At 38.2% G+C, this 17,839-nt stretch overlaps 1 protein-coding gene across 1 annotated transcript in view; it reads left to right on the top strand.

Moving 5' to 3' along the window:
- Positions 1-7,527: 7,527 nt before the first annotated feature.
- The window catches only part of SCGN (secretagogin, EF-hand calcium binding protein), a 42,502-nt gene continuing 32,190 nt past the window's right edge, over positions 7,528-17,839 (top strand). The window contains exons 1-4 of the mRNA NM_001077224.1: positions 7,528-7,609; positions 8,455-8,525; positions 13,271-13,363; positions 17,436-17,525. Of these exons, the coding sequence (NP_001070692.1) occupies positions 7,528-7,609; positions 8,455-8,525; positions 13,271-13,363; positions 17,436-17,525 (336 nt within the window). The remainder of the gene's footprint in view (positions 7,610-8,454; positions 8,526-13,270; positions 13,364-17,435; positions 17,526-17,839) is intronic.

The raw sequence follows: 17,839 nt of genomic DNA on the forward strand, positions 1-17,839 counted from the left end.
ATTTAATGAGCACTCTTAACCCAAATTGGACTATGACAAGGCAAGATCTGGAAAACACTAAATTAGATGCTATTAAAATCTCTTTCCAGATCTGCTGATGGAAGTCTTAGGTGGATCATTTGAAGTCATCATGGGAGTTGCTTTCTGTCCAACCCTCCCTGTCCTTAGCCATCCAGAGGACCTAACTGTGTGAAGCACACTAGGGGTGGCCTTTCCCTAGTTGGGTTTCTGTTAGTAGAAGCAGTCAAACAGTTAATTAAAAGCCCAGATTACCTGGTAACTACTTATTCCTTCTTGCAATTTAATTCAACATCTGGTTTTATTCAAATATTCAAAGATTTGCAGGAGATGTTTCAGCATATAATAACATATCTCACATTCAAGGACTGACGAAGTTGAGAAATTATTATGCATGCATCACTACTCATGTTTTTGTTAGCATGTGTGACAAATATTTTATAAAGTATTCTCTTCTCCTTTGTTTTCAGTTTCAGGCTTCTACCCTCTACCTTCAAAAAGAATACCACTGGGTAGAAGAAGTTTATGGAGTTGAAAAAAATAAAAAAAGAAGTAGGAGCTCCTGTCATGGCTCAGTGGTTAATGAATCCGACTAGGAACCATGAGGTTGTGGGTTCGATCCCTGGCCTTTCTCCATGGGTTAAGGATCTGGCGTTGCCATGAGTTGTGGTGTAGGTCGCAGACATGGCTTGGATCTGGCGTTGCTGTGGCTCTGGTGTAGGCCAGCAGCTACAGCTCCAATTAGACCCCTAGCCTGGGAACCTCCACATGCCATGGGAAGTGGCCTTAGAAAAGGCAAAAAGACAAAAAGACAAAAAAAAAAAAAAAAAAAAAAAAAAGAAGAAGAAGTAAAGAAAGAAGGAAGGAAGGAAGAGAAGAAGCTATACCAAAACTTTTTACCATTGTAATCACTGAGATTTAAAAAACAAAGTTTCACACTTTTTAATTTAGCATCTATTTTGAGAAAAAATATGGAATTCTTTATAAGGAGTCTTGGCATTGAGAACTTCTCATTTATTACTGTTTCTAGTAGCTTGGTAAATGAAATAGGCTGACTGACTCTTATTTTCTGATAAATGGTGAGTTTGCCATCAAGAGACCTTCAGTAAAGGGGATATTAATGGGTGCACTTCAGGAAGAATAAAATTAATCCCAAAAAAAGTTTTGAAATGAAGAAGTGGTAGATAAGCAATAACAATGGAAAATATGTAAGAAAATCTAAACAATATTGGCTAAATTAAAAAGTAATGATAACATTCTGTAGGTTAAAAATACACTTAAAATATGTGGTAAGAATGGAATGGGGTGAGGTTCTAAGGTTTCTGTGTTATTTGGGAGGGTTGTAAATTTACTGATTAATTTTCATGTTAATAAGTATGCATGTTGATATCTCTATGATAAAAAAGAACTAAAACAGAAAAAGAATGTGTAACTTCCAAATTAATAAATGGGAAAAAGTGAATGAGGAAAAAAAAAGGTTGTTATCAATCTAAAAATAGAGAAGAAGGAAAAAAAAAGATAAGCATACAGAAAGCAGAAAAAACAACACAAAATAAATCCAAATATGTCAATAATTAAAATGAAAATAGCCAAATATTGTATAGATACATCTAAAACATTCAAAGTGATAAAAGTAAATGAAGGGAGATATGTACTTTAAGCAAATACTACCAACAGGATGCTGGTGTGCCTATATTAATATTAGATTATAATGGACTTTTAAAAGGCAAAAAATTCATTATAAGAGAAATAAAAGAAAAAACAGTCATTACATAATATAAAAAAGATCTGTTTACCAAGAAGAAATAATTATAAATCAATATTCACCACGTAATCATCTCAAAATTCATTAAACAAACAAAAAGATGGAAATAATTACAGGAATAAACAACAAATCCATCATCAGAGTGGAAGATCTTAACCTATGTCTTCATAACTTATAAATGAAGAAGACAAAAAATCAGTAAGGATAAGTGAGTCTGAACCACATAATTATCATTTTTAATCTAATGGACATACATAAAACACCATACCCAAAATTGAAAGAGTCACTTTCTTTTTAACAACACGTGAAAGTTTTATGAGCATTTTCTTTATGCAGGACCATAAAGCAAACCTCAACAAATATCAAAAGATGGGCATCATAGATCACATTCACACTATAATGAAATTAGGTTAAAAATCAATAACAAAAAGTCTTGAAAAAATCACATGTATTTATATCTTAGGAAACATTTTAACTCATATGTCAAAGGATATGATATTGAAAATTAGAAAAAGAAATGCTTATAATTAAACAAAACTTGTAGGATGTACCTAAAGCAGTACTTAGAGGGAAATTTATAGCTTTGAAATAATTAAAAAGAAAAAAAGTTGCAAGTCAAGCATCCATATGATTAAGTTAGAAAAAATTGCTTATTAAAACAGCAATGTTTTATGAATGAAATTTATGAGCCACTTTAATAAATACATTAAAGACCTTATTTTGTGTGGTCACCTGGATTTAGCCATGGCTAGCATTGATTCAGAAGTTATTATGGAAGTTCCCGTTTTGGTGCAGTGGAAATGAATCTGACTAGTATCCATGAGAATGTGGGTTTGGTCCCTGACCCCAACTTGGTGGGTTAAGGATCTGGTGTTGGTGTAGGTTGTGGATGAGGCTTGGATTATGCATTGCTGAGGCTAAAGCATAGGCCAGAAGCAGTAGCTTCAATTGGACCCCTAGCCTGGGAACTTCCATATGCCATGCGTGAGGCCCTAAAAAAAAAAAAAAAGAACAGAAAGTACTATTCATCAGATATTAATGATATAAAACCTCTGTATTATTTAGGGATATAAACCCAAGAGGGAAGAAGTAAGAAAACAAATTTAAGAGATACACTATGCTTTTGCATTATTAAATTGTAACATGGTGGCTCTGTATAAGTGGCTGGAAGGATATTTAGAGTATCAGCTTATTTTAACAGTTCTAGAGATTTTAAAACACTAGCTTTGCTCATTTGTTTAGGTTATCAAAGTCTCATTCATGATTTAGTGACATATAACACATTAAGAAAAAGCTGCATTATTGAGGCAATATAAAAAATATTAGCCACTGTTTGCAAGATACTCTGACAGAAGCTATGTGTTGGGGAGTACGGAAGGGAGAAAGCACAGGGATTCTGATGAGCCCTTTGAGTATCACAGACTTTAACACATAGCCCACCTCTTAAGGAATCCTAAACTGCCTGAAACAATCACCATAAAATAACTATTAACTACTACTTTAGAATTAATCCCATTTAAAGATTTTTGCTTTAATATGTGTGTGGGGAGAGGAGTTCACTTTTCCACTGCTAATGGCAGAATAAATTGGTAACATCAAGATGGAGGAGGTCTTTTTAACAATGTATATTAAAGACAAAATTTTATGTATTGTTCAGCTCAGCATTTCTGCATTAAAAATTTTATATTAAAAATAATTATGACAGTATGAAAATATTTCACTGTCACAGCACTGATTATGATAGTAAAGACATGGAGACAATTTAAAAGTCCAAAAAAATGACATTAGTTAAATAAATTATGGGAATGCCATCCTTAAAATGATGGCATTGAAGAAAATTTAGTGACACGGAGAGGCGTTCATAATAGTAAGTGAAACAAGCAAGTTTCAGAGCAGTGTAATCATATTTTTGTACATATAAAAAAAGACTGGGAGGATATACACTAATATCTTATTATTCTTAGATCCATCTGCATGGTGAAATTACAGGGGAATCTTTTTCTTTCAAATTTTATGACCTATATTATTTAAATGATCCATCTTATTCATGAGATTACAAAAGAAACAATAAAAATATATTGTTTCTTTTGTAATCGCAAAAGTTACACACTGTGTGTGTAACTCTCTTTCAAGCATTTTCTTATGATATACCTGTCCAATTTCTTCTAGGTAACTTCCTTTGCCTTTTGGAGTTTCTGTGGCATCAAACCAAGACAATCTCTTTGAATTCTAAGGTCTACTATACAGTTTGTGAGGTGTCCCCCCATGTTTGAAAGTTTAACAGCTATTGGGAGATGATGCCAAAAAAAGCATTACTTATATTTCCAGCTAGAAATATAATTTGAATTTGTAAAAAGATGCAGATATTCTAACTCAGAGTTTAATGTGTGCATCAGGGTTAAGTACCAATGCTTCAAATTAAAGACCACTGATGTTTCTTGTACAACTAACCATCAATTAGCTATGCTAATGAGAAAAGCAGGAAATGACTGCAGGATAAAATGAAATCAGCAAGGATAAAAAGAAAAACAACACATTGCAGTTTTTGGTTTCAGCCATCAGTTGTTAAAACTTACAAGAAGGATCTACAATGTAAGTCCCAATCTTTTTTTGAAAGAGATTGGGTGTTAATAAAAAATAATATTAATTCCTTACAAGTTTTTTCCTTTTCCAGATTGTCCTTCAGAGAAGCCATACCCAAAGAATAAACTGACTAAAATTTAAGCAGCAGGAAACTTAGAGACAAAAGGGTAGTCATTAGTTCTAATATAATCCTTAGGGGAGTAGAGTCCTCACTCTAGACCATTTAAATCAGAATCTTTGTGGAAGGGGGTAAGTTAATCCATAAATTGCATAATTTATCTCAAGCTAATTCTAGCTGTTTTGCATTTGCTTTACTCTCAATTCTCTGATTGGTCAGTGAGGGACTCAGGTAAATCACCTTTACCTGAGATCTTTCACCCCCACTCCCATCACTCCATTCCCAAAACCTTTCTAGTGAGACAGTTTTAAAGGTGATTCCTGCCAATCCAGTATCTTTAAACACCTTCCCAAGGGCTCTCTTCTTTGTTAAAGGTTTGGATAATTTTCTCAAAAGGAAATCTCTGTATGAGAGAATGCAAGGTATCTGAACATTTATTTACCTAGTGCCATGATAGATATTTGTATACAAAGAAAATGAAAGTCATTAAATGGAAATTACAATTTCCCAGAGAGCTCTACTTGCTGGTCTCCTGGAAATTGGTCTAAGTTTTGTTTGTTCTGCAGTTCTAAGAACAGCAGTCCTTGTAACTGTACTTCTTTCCTTCTTTCTCTAGATTTCACCTTTACACTTTTAAAAAATTATGTTTGCAGTACTTACTGTAGAAATTTTAAAGTAGAAGAATTACAAATAACAAAATTAAAATTACCCATGATTCTCCCTCTTCCCCATTACAGAGGTAAATTCATTTACATCATTAGTGTATATTCTTCCATTTTTTTTGAGTGTAGAAACACGTATTTTAAATAATTGGGTCATATAATACGTGCATTTTTAAACCTGCTTTTTAATCTTTACCTTATGTTCTGAGCATTTTTTGTGTATCATCAGGCTTCAAAATCAAGATTTCTGTGTATGCAGCAAAGCCTATTACAGTGACTTATCATCATTGATTTAACTACCTACTGCATTAGACCTTGATTACTTCTGACATAAGTTTTTCCTTTTTCCCACTATCAGAAAGCAAGATCAGTCACTAACCTGGTGAGTCTAAACTTATCAGTTTTACTGACTGATGTTTGACACTGTATCTAATAGTTTCCCAGGACGACATATGATATGTAGGTATATGCATACTGAGCTCCTTATCCTCTCCCGTTGATTTCTTCTCCAATTTTTATACCTAACAGTTTCTCGAGAAAAAAAGAGGATATTTTCCCCTCTTTTAACCTAAGCTACACTCCTCAAAAATCTTGATGTTTATATTACCATCTTTCATATGCGTACATAGCGAAAATTAATAATTTTAGTAGCTAATCTATATTCAATGTTTACTGTGTTTTTTATGCTTTATATATACTTTTTCATTTAAACTTTATGGCAATAATACAAGGCAAAAACTACTGTCATCTCCATTTTACAGGTGAAGAAAGTGAGGCTTCTTTTGAGTAATTTGACTGATATCATAGCTAGTAAGAGGCAAAGCTGGCCCTAAATCCAGTCCTGTTTGCTTCTAAAATATTTCTTTTACTATTATTAATTAAAGTCCATGTTTATCCAGTTTCTTTTACTTTTGCCTGATCTTTTTCATCTGTTGTGGGCCCAGCTAGGATGCATTATTACATTTAATCACCGTGTCTTAGCTGTGAGTTTCTCAGACTTCCTTTTTCTCTAAAGCATTTTTTTAACCTCTTATCCTCTACAAGACCATGGCAATTACGATTCATTGTGCACTGCTAACAGTGGCTCTGGTCCTCACAGAAACTATCCAAAGCTATCATAATCCTCATTTTATAAATGATAAAACCGAGGCTTAGAGAATGAAAACTAATGGTGCAGGTCACAAAGCTAGTAAGTGATGGAGTTAGGATCCTAACCCAGGAATGTCTGATCACGAGTGTCATGTTCTTTTCAACACTCTAGTTTAGGTGGCTTATGTAAATGTGCCTTTAGAAAATACAATTGAATCCCAAAATCAGAGTTAGAGAGTTAGAGTGCCATAAAGATCTATATTTGGTCCAACTCTATTACCCTAACTAACTCCTTCTATATATTCCTCATCAAAAGTTCTAAGGACACAGTCAGAAGCCATCAGTGTCACTTAGCTCACTATTTCACAAAGCATCCAGTCAAGTTCTGTACAGTTCTGATCATTGGAACTTTGTGTTCCTCCAAATTTTTTTGTCCTTTGGTCTTAGTGTGGCTCTTAGAAGCCAAGCACAATCATCTAAACTTCCGTCTAAGAACTCTGCAGTCAGCCACCATGTCTTCCCCTAGACAATCTTTTCTAGAAAAGCATGGCATAGTGTGAATTTCCCACAACATCCTAATATCCAGATTTAAACCATAGTTCAGTGCAGAATCTTTATTTAGATGCAAGTCTTTATAGCGCATTATAGCTCAGCAATATGCATGCGCTAGACCATCAGAGCTCAGTAATTGCTCTGTTGACGGTTTCCTTGCTTACTGGTAATCTCTTACCACCGCTATCACCCTCTCCAACTCATCTACATACATCTTTAAATCAACAGGTTCCAAGGAGCCTAACACTTTAAATGAAGTAGCTCTCTCTAGAAAACCCCTTGAGACACAAGTTTGGAAGGTGCGGGCAACTTAAGAGGGATGCTTTCTTTGACAAACAAGAGAGTGAGCCATGGACACTCCCAAGACAGCTCTTTCCTCCCAGACTTCCCCACAGCGCTGAGGCAGACAAGCGCTTCCCCTTGATTCTGCCCAGGACAGTCAGCGTGTGGGGCGGGGCAGGGACGACGCGCCAGGAACAGGGCGGGTTCCAAGCCGCTGGTTTCCCTGAGATGCCACGGTGGGGGCTTGGGGACTGCAAGGCGACGCTATAGCGCCAGCGGCCGCCGCCACCGCGTGCCCGCCCCTCAGACAGGTGCTCAAAGCAAATCAGAGAGCGAAAGAAACAGGCGAGGGAATTAGAAGGAGTCCTCAAATCAGAGAGCGAAAGAAACAGGCGAGGGAGTTAGAAGTTCTCAAGGTGTTTCTTGCCGGCCGGTACCTGCGCTTCGTTGTCAATACCATGGACAGCGCCTGCAAACCAACTCAAAGGCGCTTGGATGCCGCTGGCTTCTGGCAGATCTGGCAGCGCTTTGACGCGGATGGTGAGTAAAAACAGCTACCTGTACAGCCTTGCTGAAAGGACTTAAGAGTTTCCACTTCCCCAGACGCCTTTCCTTGCAGGAAAAGTCCTCTTCCAGCGTCGTTAATGCAGTATGCCTAACAGATGTTCGGTATCCCGGAGTTGTACACCTACATAACTTATGAAAGTTCAGGGTGGAAGGGACTTGATCCCCTCTTTCTAATCTCTGTGTGTGGTGTACCATATATACAATGACAAATATCATTGTATATATTAGAGGCTTGTTGGCTGATGCTTGATTATCAAAAATCAGCCCTCTCTACATATGCTCATTTTTACTCAATTACTTTGTCATGTAACCCTCAGTCTCTCAAAAGGAGGGTGGATTTTATCAACTTTCAAAAAGACACCACTCCTACTCCCCAAAAAACTATTTGAAAAGAACTATTTAACATTTTCTTTGTCTTCATTAATAAATATTTTAAAAATATCTAATGCCTGTGTTTTAACCCTCAAAACTAAGATTCAATCTCTTAAATTTTTCCAAGATTGCAAAAGTCCTGGGTTCTTGTTTATTCAAAAGCTCATGTTTATTTGCAGATTAAAATTCGTGTATAAATAGCTCTCCTTTCCTAAATATATATATATAAACCCTAGCCCAAAGAATTTACTTTTGAATGTGTATTTGCTATTCAAATCCATGTCTTCTAGAGGTAGATGTTGGCATTTAATTAGAGTAGCCAAGAATAGTATCCCAGGGAATTTTATAAGATTAAAATTAAAAACAAATTTAGATGTTAAATGTTAAATATTAAATGTCACATATTATTCTATGTAAGTGATTTATGCATACCTTCTTGCATTTAGAAAAAGGTTACATAGAAGAGAAGGAGCTTGATGCTTTCTTTCATCACGTGTTGACGAAATTGGGTACTGATGTAAGTATTTGTGCCACTAAGCATTAATTTATGTGTCTCATAGTGATTTACAAAAAGCATCCAAGCCTTATGTTGATTTGGACCTATTAATCCCAACTGACCTCTTTTCCTTACATGCAATTTTTCTCCTTCTCCTAGCAACGCAGAGGGATTTAGGTAGGTTTTATAAAATGCTCAAATGTAACATTAGATGTGTTGGTCACTGACTTTTAGTGTGACATCTGTCATCCACTTAGAGATTTTTAATGATAGATCCAAGCAACTCTGTTTTGAATGTCTCCTTGGTTATGTCTCTGCTAATGGATTTAAACTCGGAGATAAGGCAGTTCACTTTGTTCAAAAAGGTGGAAAAAATGTTAAGAGCTTTAAAGTTCTGGGTATTTGGTGCATTTGGTACTATTTCAATATCAAACCACAAACAAAACTTGCATAATCATTTTTCCATTATTCATTTTATTAGACAAGGTAACGGATTTCTTAGGAAATGACAAAGTAGAAAATAACAAACAAACCTAGAGCCCAAATATAAATGTAAACCAATCAATCCAATGTCCATGTCCCTTCTTGATGTAAGTCTGGCCTTGAGAGTTGCAAATTAACTTTTGATAAGCCTTGTACCAAAGCAGATGAAAAATGCACACAAAGATGGGGTTGGGAAAATCTAGTGAAGATTTAATCAGGGGATGCATGGGAAGGAGAGAAGCCCTGGAGAAAGTCGCATTTAAAACAAATCGTGGTGACAGCTTTCCCTCAGATATAATTGTTTATGTGGAAGAACACTAAAGCACATCACACTTTCATGCGGGAGCCCAGTGAGCAGACCAAGCAACTGGAGGATGATGTTTCCAGCTCACAAGAAGCTGCCACCTGCCTCCAACAGCCACACAGAGCTCTTGGTCTCTCTCTCTATATATATTTGTGTATGTCTCATCTTCTCTCTTTTTATCTTTTTTTCTTATATTTCTGCCCATTTCACAGCTCTCATTTCCCATCATCTCTTGACTTTTTCTCTAACCACTCTCTCATCTCTCTGATCTCTATTTCCCATATGTCTCTCCATCTGTCTTTGTCTCTCTCCTGTCTCTTTGTTTTTCCTTCTTTCTATTTTCAGTCTGTTTTTCAAGCTTTCTCATTGGCCTTCCCCTCTCTTTTATTTCTCTTTTCCTCTCTATTTCCTATCTCTGTTTCCTCTCTCTTTGCTCTTCATTTCTTTTTCGGTTGCTCTCCTCTCCTTTTCTTTTTTCTTCCCTTATCTCTTTCTCTTTTTCTGCTTTGCTTCTATTGACTGCTGGCAATATGAAGGCTCACAGCATTCCAGAACCCCTGAGTGTGATGCCATCTTGTCAAACATGATAGGAGTATTTGAGGAAAACAAAAAGATGAAGGCAAAACCATTCCAAGTCTTGGAATAAACTGGACGGTCAAAAAACAAACAAACAAAAAACTAACTTGGACTTGGAATTTCACACCTTTTCAGATAGTTCCTTGCTTTAGTGATTTGAAGAAAAGGAGAAAAGTTGCTGTCAGTACTGAAACTGAAAGAGTCTTATTTTCAGTCTCGGGTGAGAGCTGGGGCTACCCAAACACACAGGTCTGCTGAGAACGCTGCGAGCTGTCTTCTTCTGGGTCTTTGGCTGACTTTAGAGGCATTGCTGCCATTAGTGAGAGAGAAGATGGATGCCATCTCTTGTAGCTTGGCTGATTTTTTTTTTAATTTATTATCATTATTTTTTAATGCCAGGCTCTCCAGACTCCTGTTTGTTTATTATTTAATTTTTTAAAATTCTTTTTGCTTTTTAGGGCTGCATCCATAACATATGGAAGTTCCCAGGCTAGGGGTTGAATTGGAGCTACAGCTGCCAGCCTATGCCACAACCACAGCAATGTGGGATCTGAGCCACATCTGTGACCTACACCACAGCTTGCAGTAATGCCAGATCCCTGATCCACTGAGCAAGGCCAGGGATCAACCTGCATCCTCATGGATCCTGGTCAGATTCCTTTCTGCTGTGCCGCAACAGGAACTCCTGTTTTTAACTTATTTAATATATTTTACTATTATTATTTTTTAAATTTGGCCATGGTGTGAAGCTGCTTGATGTAGAATTTCAGTTCCCAGACCAGGGATTGAACCCAGGCTGCAGCAGTGAAAGTGCTGATTTCTAACCACTAGACCACCAGGGAGCTCCCAGCTTGGCTGTTCTTATCACCCCTTCCTCATATCAGGTCTGTGGCCTCACCTTCCCACACATGGACAGTCATAGCCTTGGAGAAAAGGAAACAACAAATGACTCACCAGTGTCCTGTGGAACTGTGTTTCCTGCAGACTTTCCTGAGGCCAGAGGCAAAGAGGTTGCAGAGTCCTTAGGCTCATGGAAGTAAAATTTTGATGTGTTTAAGAATTATCTGTGGAGTTCCTGTCATGGCTCCATGGTTAACGAATCTGACTAGGAACCATGAGGTTTCGGGTTTGATCCCTGGCCTTGCTCGGTGGGTTAAGGATCTGGCGTTGCCATGAGCTGTGGTATATGTCACAGATGCAGTTTGGATCTGGCGTTGCTATGGCTGTGGTGCAGGCCGGCTGCTACAGCTCCTATTAGACCCCTAGCCTGGGAACCTCCATATGCCATGGGTGCAGCCCTAGAAAAAGACCAAAAAAAAAAAAAAAAAAAAAAAAGACATATTTATTACAATGCTGAGCCCTGGGTCCCACCTCTTAGGTATTTCAGTACATTTGGGGTCTGCCTAGGATCTTGCATTTGAAAAGCACTCTCAGTCACTTTCATCTTCTTTTAACCCACTGTTCCTTCCAGGAACAGTGAGACAGAGGACTGTAATATAATCAGGCCAGTCCTGCGGACCCGTGGTTGCAGCCCCAGGCACCTCTCCTCAGCACTAGCACTTGGCTAGGGAGAGAGCTTTCAGAGCCAGGGGATAAGCTGTTTAACCCATTAATCAGAAATGATGTCATCAGCCATTGTTTCCTTTCAAAAAGACTGAGGCATTATCCCAGTAACTATGGTTACAGAGACCTTCCTGGGCACTCTGTACCATTAGGACAACCACAATTAAGGGAACTGTTCCTCATTCTGGACTTCTTTCCTGCTGAGAAATGAGTAGGCCCTAAGGATGTCCTTAGGAAGAAGGCATGTCCCTTTCAGTTCAGGGCCAATCACCGTTTGTGACACCTACCTTTAATCAGTGATCCCCCAGTGAGCACAGAACCAGCTGCAGGGAGGCCTCCATGTCCAGGTAGCCCCTCACTCTGGTGTCTAAGCATGGCTAGCAGTTCTTCAGTGGCCTGAATAGCTCTCCTTTCCCTCCTGAGTAGAGAATCAGAGAGACCTCAGAAGGAATTTTAAGATTTCTAGCAGAAATCTTAGCACTGAGCCTGCTTGTAATTATGTGATCCTCACAGCCTCTGAACCATTCATGGAAAGACTGGCCCCTCTTGCTGCCATTTCTGTTACTCACCTCCCTCTCACCTCCATCTTTTTCTTTTCAAATGCTCAGCAATGGCTTCTGAACTAGGTCCAGATCTAGCTGGTCCGTGGCAGAGCCTCATTTTGTATGGCTATGCACATAATTCTTCATGTTCAGATTGCAGCACATCCTAGGCCTCTCTCAGTATTCAAAGATGTAAGTACACTGCTGGGGCCAGAGTCTCAGAGAAGGTTGGTGGGGTTGGTGCTGATGGGAAATCACAGCAAAGGGAGTCCTAGGTTCTTTGGCTTTAGGTCCAAGGGATAGTCATGAACTTTGTGGTTAGAGGTTTGAGAGGACAGAGCCAAGTTTCTGTGCCAAGCTGGAATTCCAAGGTGAGACCCACCTTCTTGAGTGATTCCATTGAAATTTTCTGAATGATGCATATACCCACCCATATAACCAAACCAACCACATGATCTATGGTGCCAAGACGAAAGAGGCTAATCTCTCTATACTTAGAGGAGTTTCAGATGCTGAAACCTGGTTGGCAGGGATAGTGTGGAATTATTAGGGAGAATAAATTTAGTATAACTGCCCTAGTTTGGAGTCTAGGAATCCAGCACTATTTGGGAATACCTGTGCCTCAGCCCCTACATTGAAATTCATTCTCCATTCTTGATTGTATAGATCATCTTTCTTTGTAATGACCCCGAAGTCCACTGACGAAGAACAAGTTAAGGTGGAGATAAGGTTATGGGACACCTTTGGTAGTTCAATGATGATTTTTTCCCTTTAGTTTCCTCTTTAATTATTTTCCCCTTCTAATTATTTTTTCCTTCGTGACTTCAAGATTAAGAGCATGAATTATGATAAACTGGGGGCCCAGGAGAGCTGGGCTATTCACTGAAAAATAGAAAAAAAAAAAAACCAAAAAACAAAAAAAACCTCTGAGTTCTTGGGAAGAAAGTTTATATGTTCATTGCAATACAGTCTTTTGCCACAACAATTCAGAAAAATGTTCAAATTCATTCTATCAATACTCCAGTTTCTAAGCTTCTCTTTACTCATTTTTAGGAGCTCACAAGCTATGTCTTAGGATTCTAATTAGTGGTTATTTGTTTAAGGAATAACCATTACCTCCCCACCACCATCACCCTTTCTCTCTATCAGCAACTTAGTGGGATCACTTTCAATGGCTAAATAACTGTTTTCCAAATTAGAACATAATCATCAACCTTTATATTCTGAATATTTGATATCCTAACTACATTTTTTTGAATTCCAATAGCTTTAATGTGGTTCTCTCTGGCCCACTGTAGGATGCAGTCATGGAAGAAAATGTGTGGAAGATGAAGCAACAATTTATGGCTGCCCATGACGTCTCTAAAGATGGTCACATACAGATGAAAGAGGTACTTTTTATGACTGTACCTTTCTTGAATGTACTTTCGTGGGCTGTAATTTCCTCTGAAGAATTGTGAAAATCCTACATTTGATTGAAAAATTATAGCCCTCTACAAAGCATTTGGGTTAGATAACATTTTTGAAGCACTCACCTTTCCTTTTTTTTTTTTTTTAATCAGGTTAGCAGCAAAGAGTATATGACTCTTTCATCATTTCATTTAGGTCAATCATATTTATACTTATTTTATAACCTGGGGAATTGATATGCTGGAGGCTTTTCAGTTACTTGATCTAATATTTGTCTCTTTGCACAGTGTCCTGTTCACATTCAACCTTAACATAAGGGAAAACTTACTGGAAGTAAATGAGTTTAAACTTCAGCATCAGCTCCCAGTGGAGATTGAAAAGAATATCCCTGAGCATCTTCAAAAACAAAACAGACAGCAGGCATCTTTACATCATCTCAACCCACACTTATTGAGTACCTGCTAAAACAAGGGACTGTGTTAGGCATGCCTTGAATAATCTATCTTTATTTTATTTTATTTTATTTTATCTTTTTGTCTTTTTAGGACTGCATCCATGGCATATGGAGGTTCCCAGGCTAGGGGTTGAATCAGAGCTGTAGCTGCCTGCCTATGCCACAGCCACACTAACTCAGGATCTGAGCTGTGTCTGCGACCTACACCACAGCTCACGGCAACACTGAATCCTTAGCCCACTGAGCAAAACCAGGGATTGAACCTGTGTCCTCATGTATGCTAGTCGGGTTCGTTAACCCCTGAGCCATGATGGGAACTCCTGAATGATCTATCTTTAACCTGATCATTTTTCCTTCCAGTTACAAAGAAGTTTACAGTTTAGAAAGAATTTCCATGCATATTTTATTACTTTATCCCCATAGTAGCTATAGAAAGTGGACATAGAACGTGATCTCTATTCTACTCATGAGGAAGCTAAGTTATTTTCCCAGCAGCATATAGCCAATAAGTGGCACTGGTTTAAGTGTAACCCACTTAGAGATATGAGTTTATATAGGTTTATTCTATATGGTTATGAACCCATACATAAAAATGAGCTGCTATGAAACTAAGACATTTACTTCATTGTCAAAATTACCTGCTAGAAATAGCACCTGAAATATGTATAGCTAGTCTCTTTATACTGTCATAGTTGGACAGTAAATATTATTATTTTTCATTTTATTTAATTTTTTTATTTTTAATCATTATTATTTTTGGCCACACACATGGCATGTGGGAGCTCCTGGGCCAGGGATCAAACCCAAGCCACAGCTGAGACCTATGCCACAGCTGTGGCAATGCTGGATCCTTAACTCACAATGGGAACTCCTGGACAGTCAATATTATTGATGAAAAGAGTAATTTTTTTTCCAGAAAGTTATAATAATAAGGCAAGATAATGTCTTAAAAAAAGACATTTTTGCCAGGAGGCTTGACTTTTCATAAAGCTAATAAGCTGAACTTTAGGTTTATGAGTGTAGCTGTTTCCAAACTTTTCACTAAAGGCAAAGATCATTTATGTAACCAACAACTGCATCATAGTCGATATAAAAGTGTCAGTGTATTCATTAGTGGAAAAGTAAGCACAAGAATCAAGCTAGAAATACCAAATTATTCATAATTACATGTTCACTGCAGCATTCTACAACCCATAGAATGGGGATAGCATGTAGTGCCCTCAATAAATATTTACTGACTTAATAATAAATGAATGAAACAAGGCAAGTAAAAAATGAAAAACTATGTTATTATCTTATCAATTGCTGGTAGACCTTCCTGAAGCAACTGGGAACTTGGCAACAACTTCAATGTCTGAGCCAACCATTTTGTCATGGAGTCCTGCCAATGAGGGCCATTGCGGTAGTTTGTAGAGAAGCTGTTACTACAGGACTGCTTTTGTCCTAACGCTCCTTAACAACTCATGAGTCTATGAATTTAGAGTGGCAACTTTTCTCCTCCCGTCTCCTGCTATACTACTGACCATTTCGTGTACTCCAATTACAGGTAGTTGTGATATAAAAGTCTGCCTGGACACATTTTAGATATTTTAACACAAAGTAAGATGGGGAAAGAAGGAGTCACAACTGAGAACCAAACTGAGGCTTCAGGATGATCTGTATATTTCATTTGCCCAGGGCTCCTCTATGCAACTCCAGTTAAATTGAAGACCTAGTGGGTTCTATAAACCTAAGACCAGTGAATTTCATTTTAATTTGGTATCTTAGCCTATGCCAGCCCATGTGAAAAGACACTTAGTCCTGAAGAACAATTCTCAGTTCCAGTTGACCTTGTCTGGCTGGGTAGGAAAAGCATAAAGTCAATATGGTGAAATGTGAAACCTTAGGCAAGTGACTTCATCGCTTTGAGCTCAAGTTCATCATCATTATCCATATAGTAGTACCATTTACTAAATTTTTAATATGTACCAGGGACTTTGCTAAACACTATATAAATAGTTCCTCATTTTACTTTTAGTCTTCACACAAACACAGGGTATAAATATTATCAACCTCACTTTACAAATGAGGAAATTGAAGCACAGAAGCATAAATTAAATTGTCCAAGATCAAATAAGGTGAACAATAGAGAAGGAATTTGGAGCCACTCTAAAGCCTATCACATACTGCATTGTGCTGCCTCCCATTAATAAAAGGGGGATATTTATACTTACCTAAAGGGTTGGTGTGAGACTTTAATGAGATGATAAATGAAAAGCATGTTGGCAGTGCCTGCTATGTTGTAGGTACTCAATATATGACATCTATTATTCACACGATGTGTCCTTGAGCTGACCCACATCCAACTGGAGAATATGAATTGGTTGTGGGCAACTCATTCCTATAACCTCCCTAAAGCATTTGCTCTGGACTCACTCTGTGGAATTGCACAAGATGCTGAGAGAACTAAGTTTAGAGAAGAAATGGCCATTGTTTATGAGGCGCAACTCAGGAAGAAGATGGTACTCACTGAAATACCCTAGGTTTGGCAACGAACCCAGCCAAACATACCTATGTGCTGAAATAAGTATTATAATCACGTAGGGGAAGAAAATGTTCCCTTTATTCCTGGGAGCAAGGGAAGTTAATAAAGCTGGCACCCATATAGGAAGCTGGCTGGGGGAGTTCCCATTTTGGTGCAGGGGAAACGAATCTGACTAGTATCCTTGAAGATTTGGGTTCCATCCCTGGGCTTTCTCAGTGGGTTGAAGATCTGGCATTGCCATGAGCCATGGTGTAGGCTGCAGAAGCAATTCAGATCCCATGGTGCTGTGGCTGTGGAGTAGGCCAGCAGTTGTAGCTCTGATTTGATCCCTAGCCTGGGAATTTCTATATGCTGCAGGTGCATCCCTAAAAAGTCAAAAAAAAAATCTAGCTAGTTAAATTTATCACAAGTGAACCCACTTTTAAAGTATCATATGAATGCTAAAAATATAAAAGAATGTAAACCATAGCCAACACTCAAGAATCAAGCCAGACAGCAATCATTCCTGTTTTTGCATATGGCATTGAAATGATCTGTATATACAGCATCTCACCAGCACAGTATAGTGGTTAAACATGGGGGTACAGTTGAGGTTCTGACTCCACTACTTACTAACCACATAACTCTGGCAAATTCCTTATCTCTGTATAACCCAGTTTCCTTAGCCCATGTAAGCATTTAGAACAATTCATGGCACATATAAAAATTATTTGGTATTTTTATTTTCTACTATAATTATAGAGTTGATATAATATTGGATCTTCTTAAAATAGTGTCTGGGACATTTTAAGCACTAACGCATTATTAAACAATAATTATAGTTATTATTATCATTTTGGATTGTAAGCTCATGGAAGGCAGATACTCATAGTGCTTCATAAAAAGTAAGGGTGCAATCAATGAATCCAAAATGAATCCAGTGAATCCAAAATGGCAATCAAGGGTGGAGAACTGCAGGTTGGGCTCTCTATCATGAGAGATCCAAGCCCTTCTGCTCTCTGACATATTCCACTGGGCTTTTACCCAGAGAACACTGGCCAGTGTCACTGATTGCTCTGTCTCCCATTTTCTTTAGCTTGCCTGCCTATTCTTGTCTGAGGATGAAAACTTCCTTCTGCTCTTTCGCCAGGAAACCCCTTTGGACAGCAGTGTGGAGTTTATGCAGGTGAGTGTTTGGTCTCAACTTTATGGAAGATGAGGCCAGGATCCCAGCCCCTGCTGTGGCTTCTGCCACTCTTGCCCAGGCCCCAGGGGAGAGCTGCCTACAGAGGACAAGACAAGCAAAGCAACTCTTGGTGTGGAGCTTGGACTTTAGCCCCAAGCCCCAGGGTGCTTTCTCAGTGCGCTGACCTAGGCTGCCCCTGACTTGATAAACTCCTTAGCCTGGGGTAGAGGAAGGCTTAGATGAGGCACCTGGGAGGTATGCCGAGGAATGTAATGGGAAGGTGGGGACTTTGGAGTTTGGAGGTCATGTGCTAC

The sequence above is a fragment of the Sus scrofa genome, chromosome 7 (assembly GCF_054392235.1).
Source record: "Sus scrofa isolate SSC_HxYL_T2T_F1_AM1 chromosome 7, Sscrofa_HxYL_maternal_Yorkshire_Landrace_v2.0, whole genome shotgun sequence".
NCBI classification, from domain to species: Eukaryota; Metazoa; Chordata; class Mammalia; order Artiodactyla; family Suidae; genus Sus; species Sus scrofa.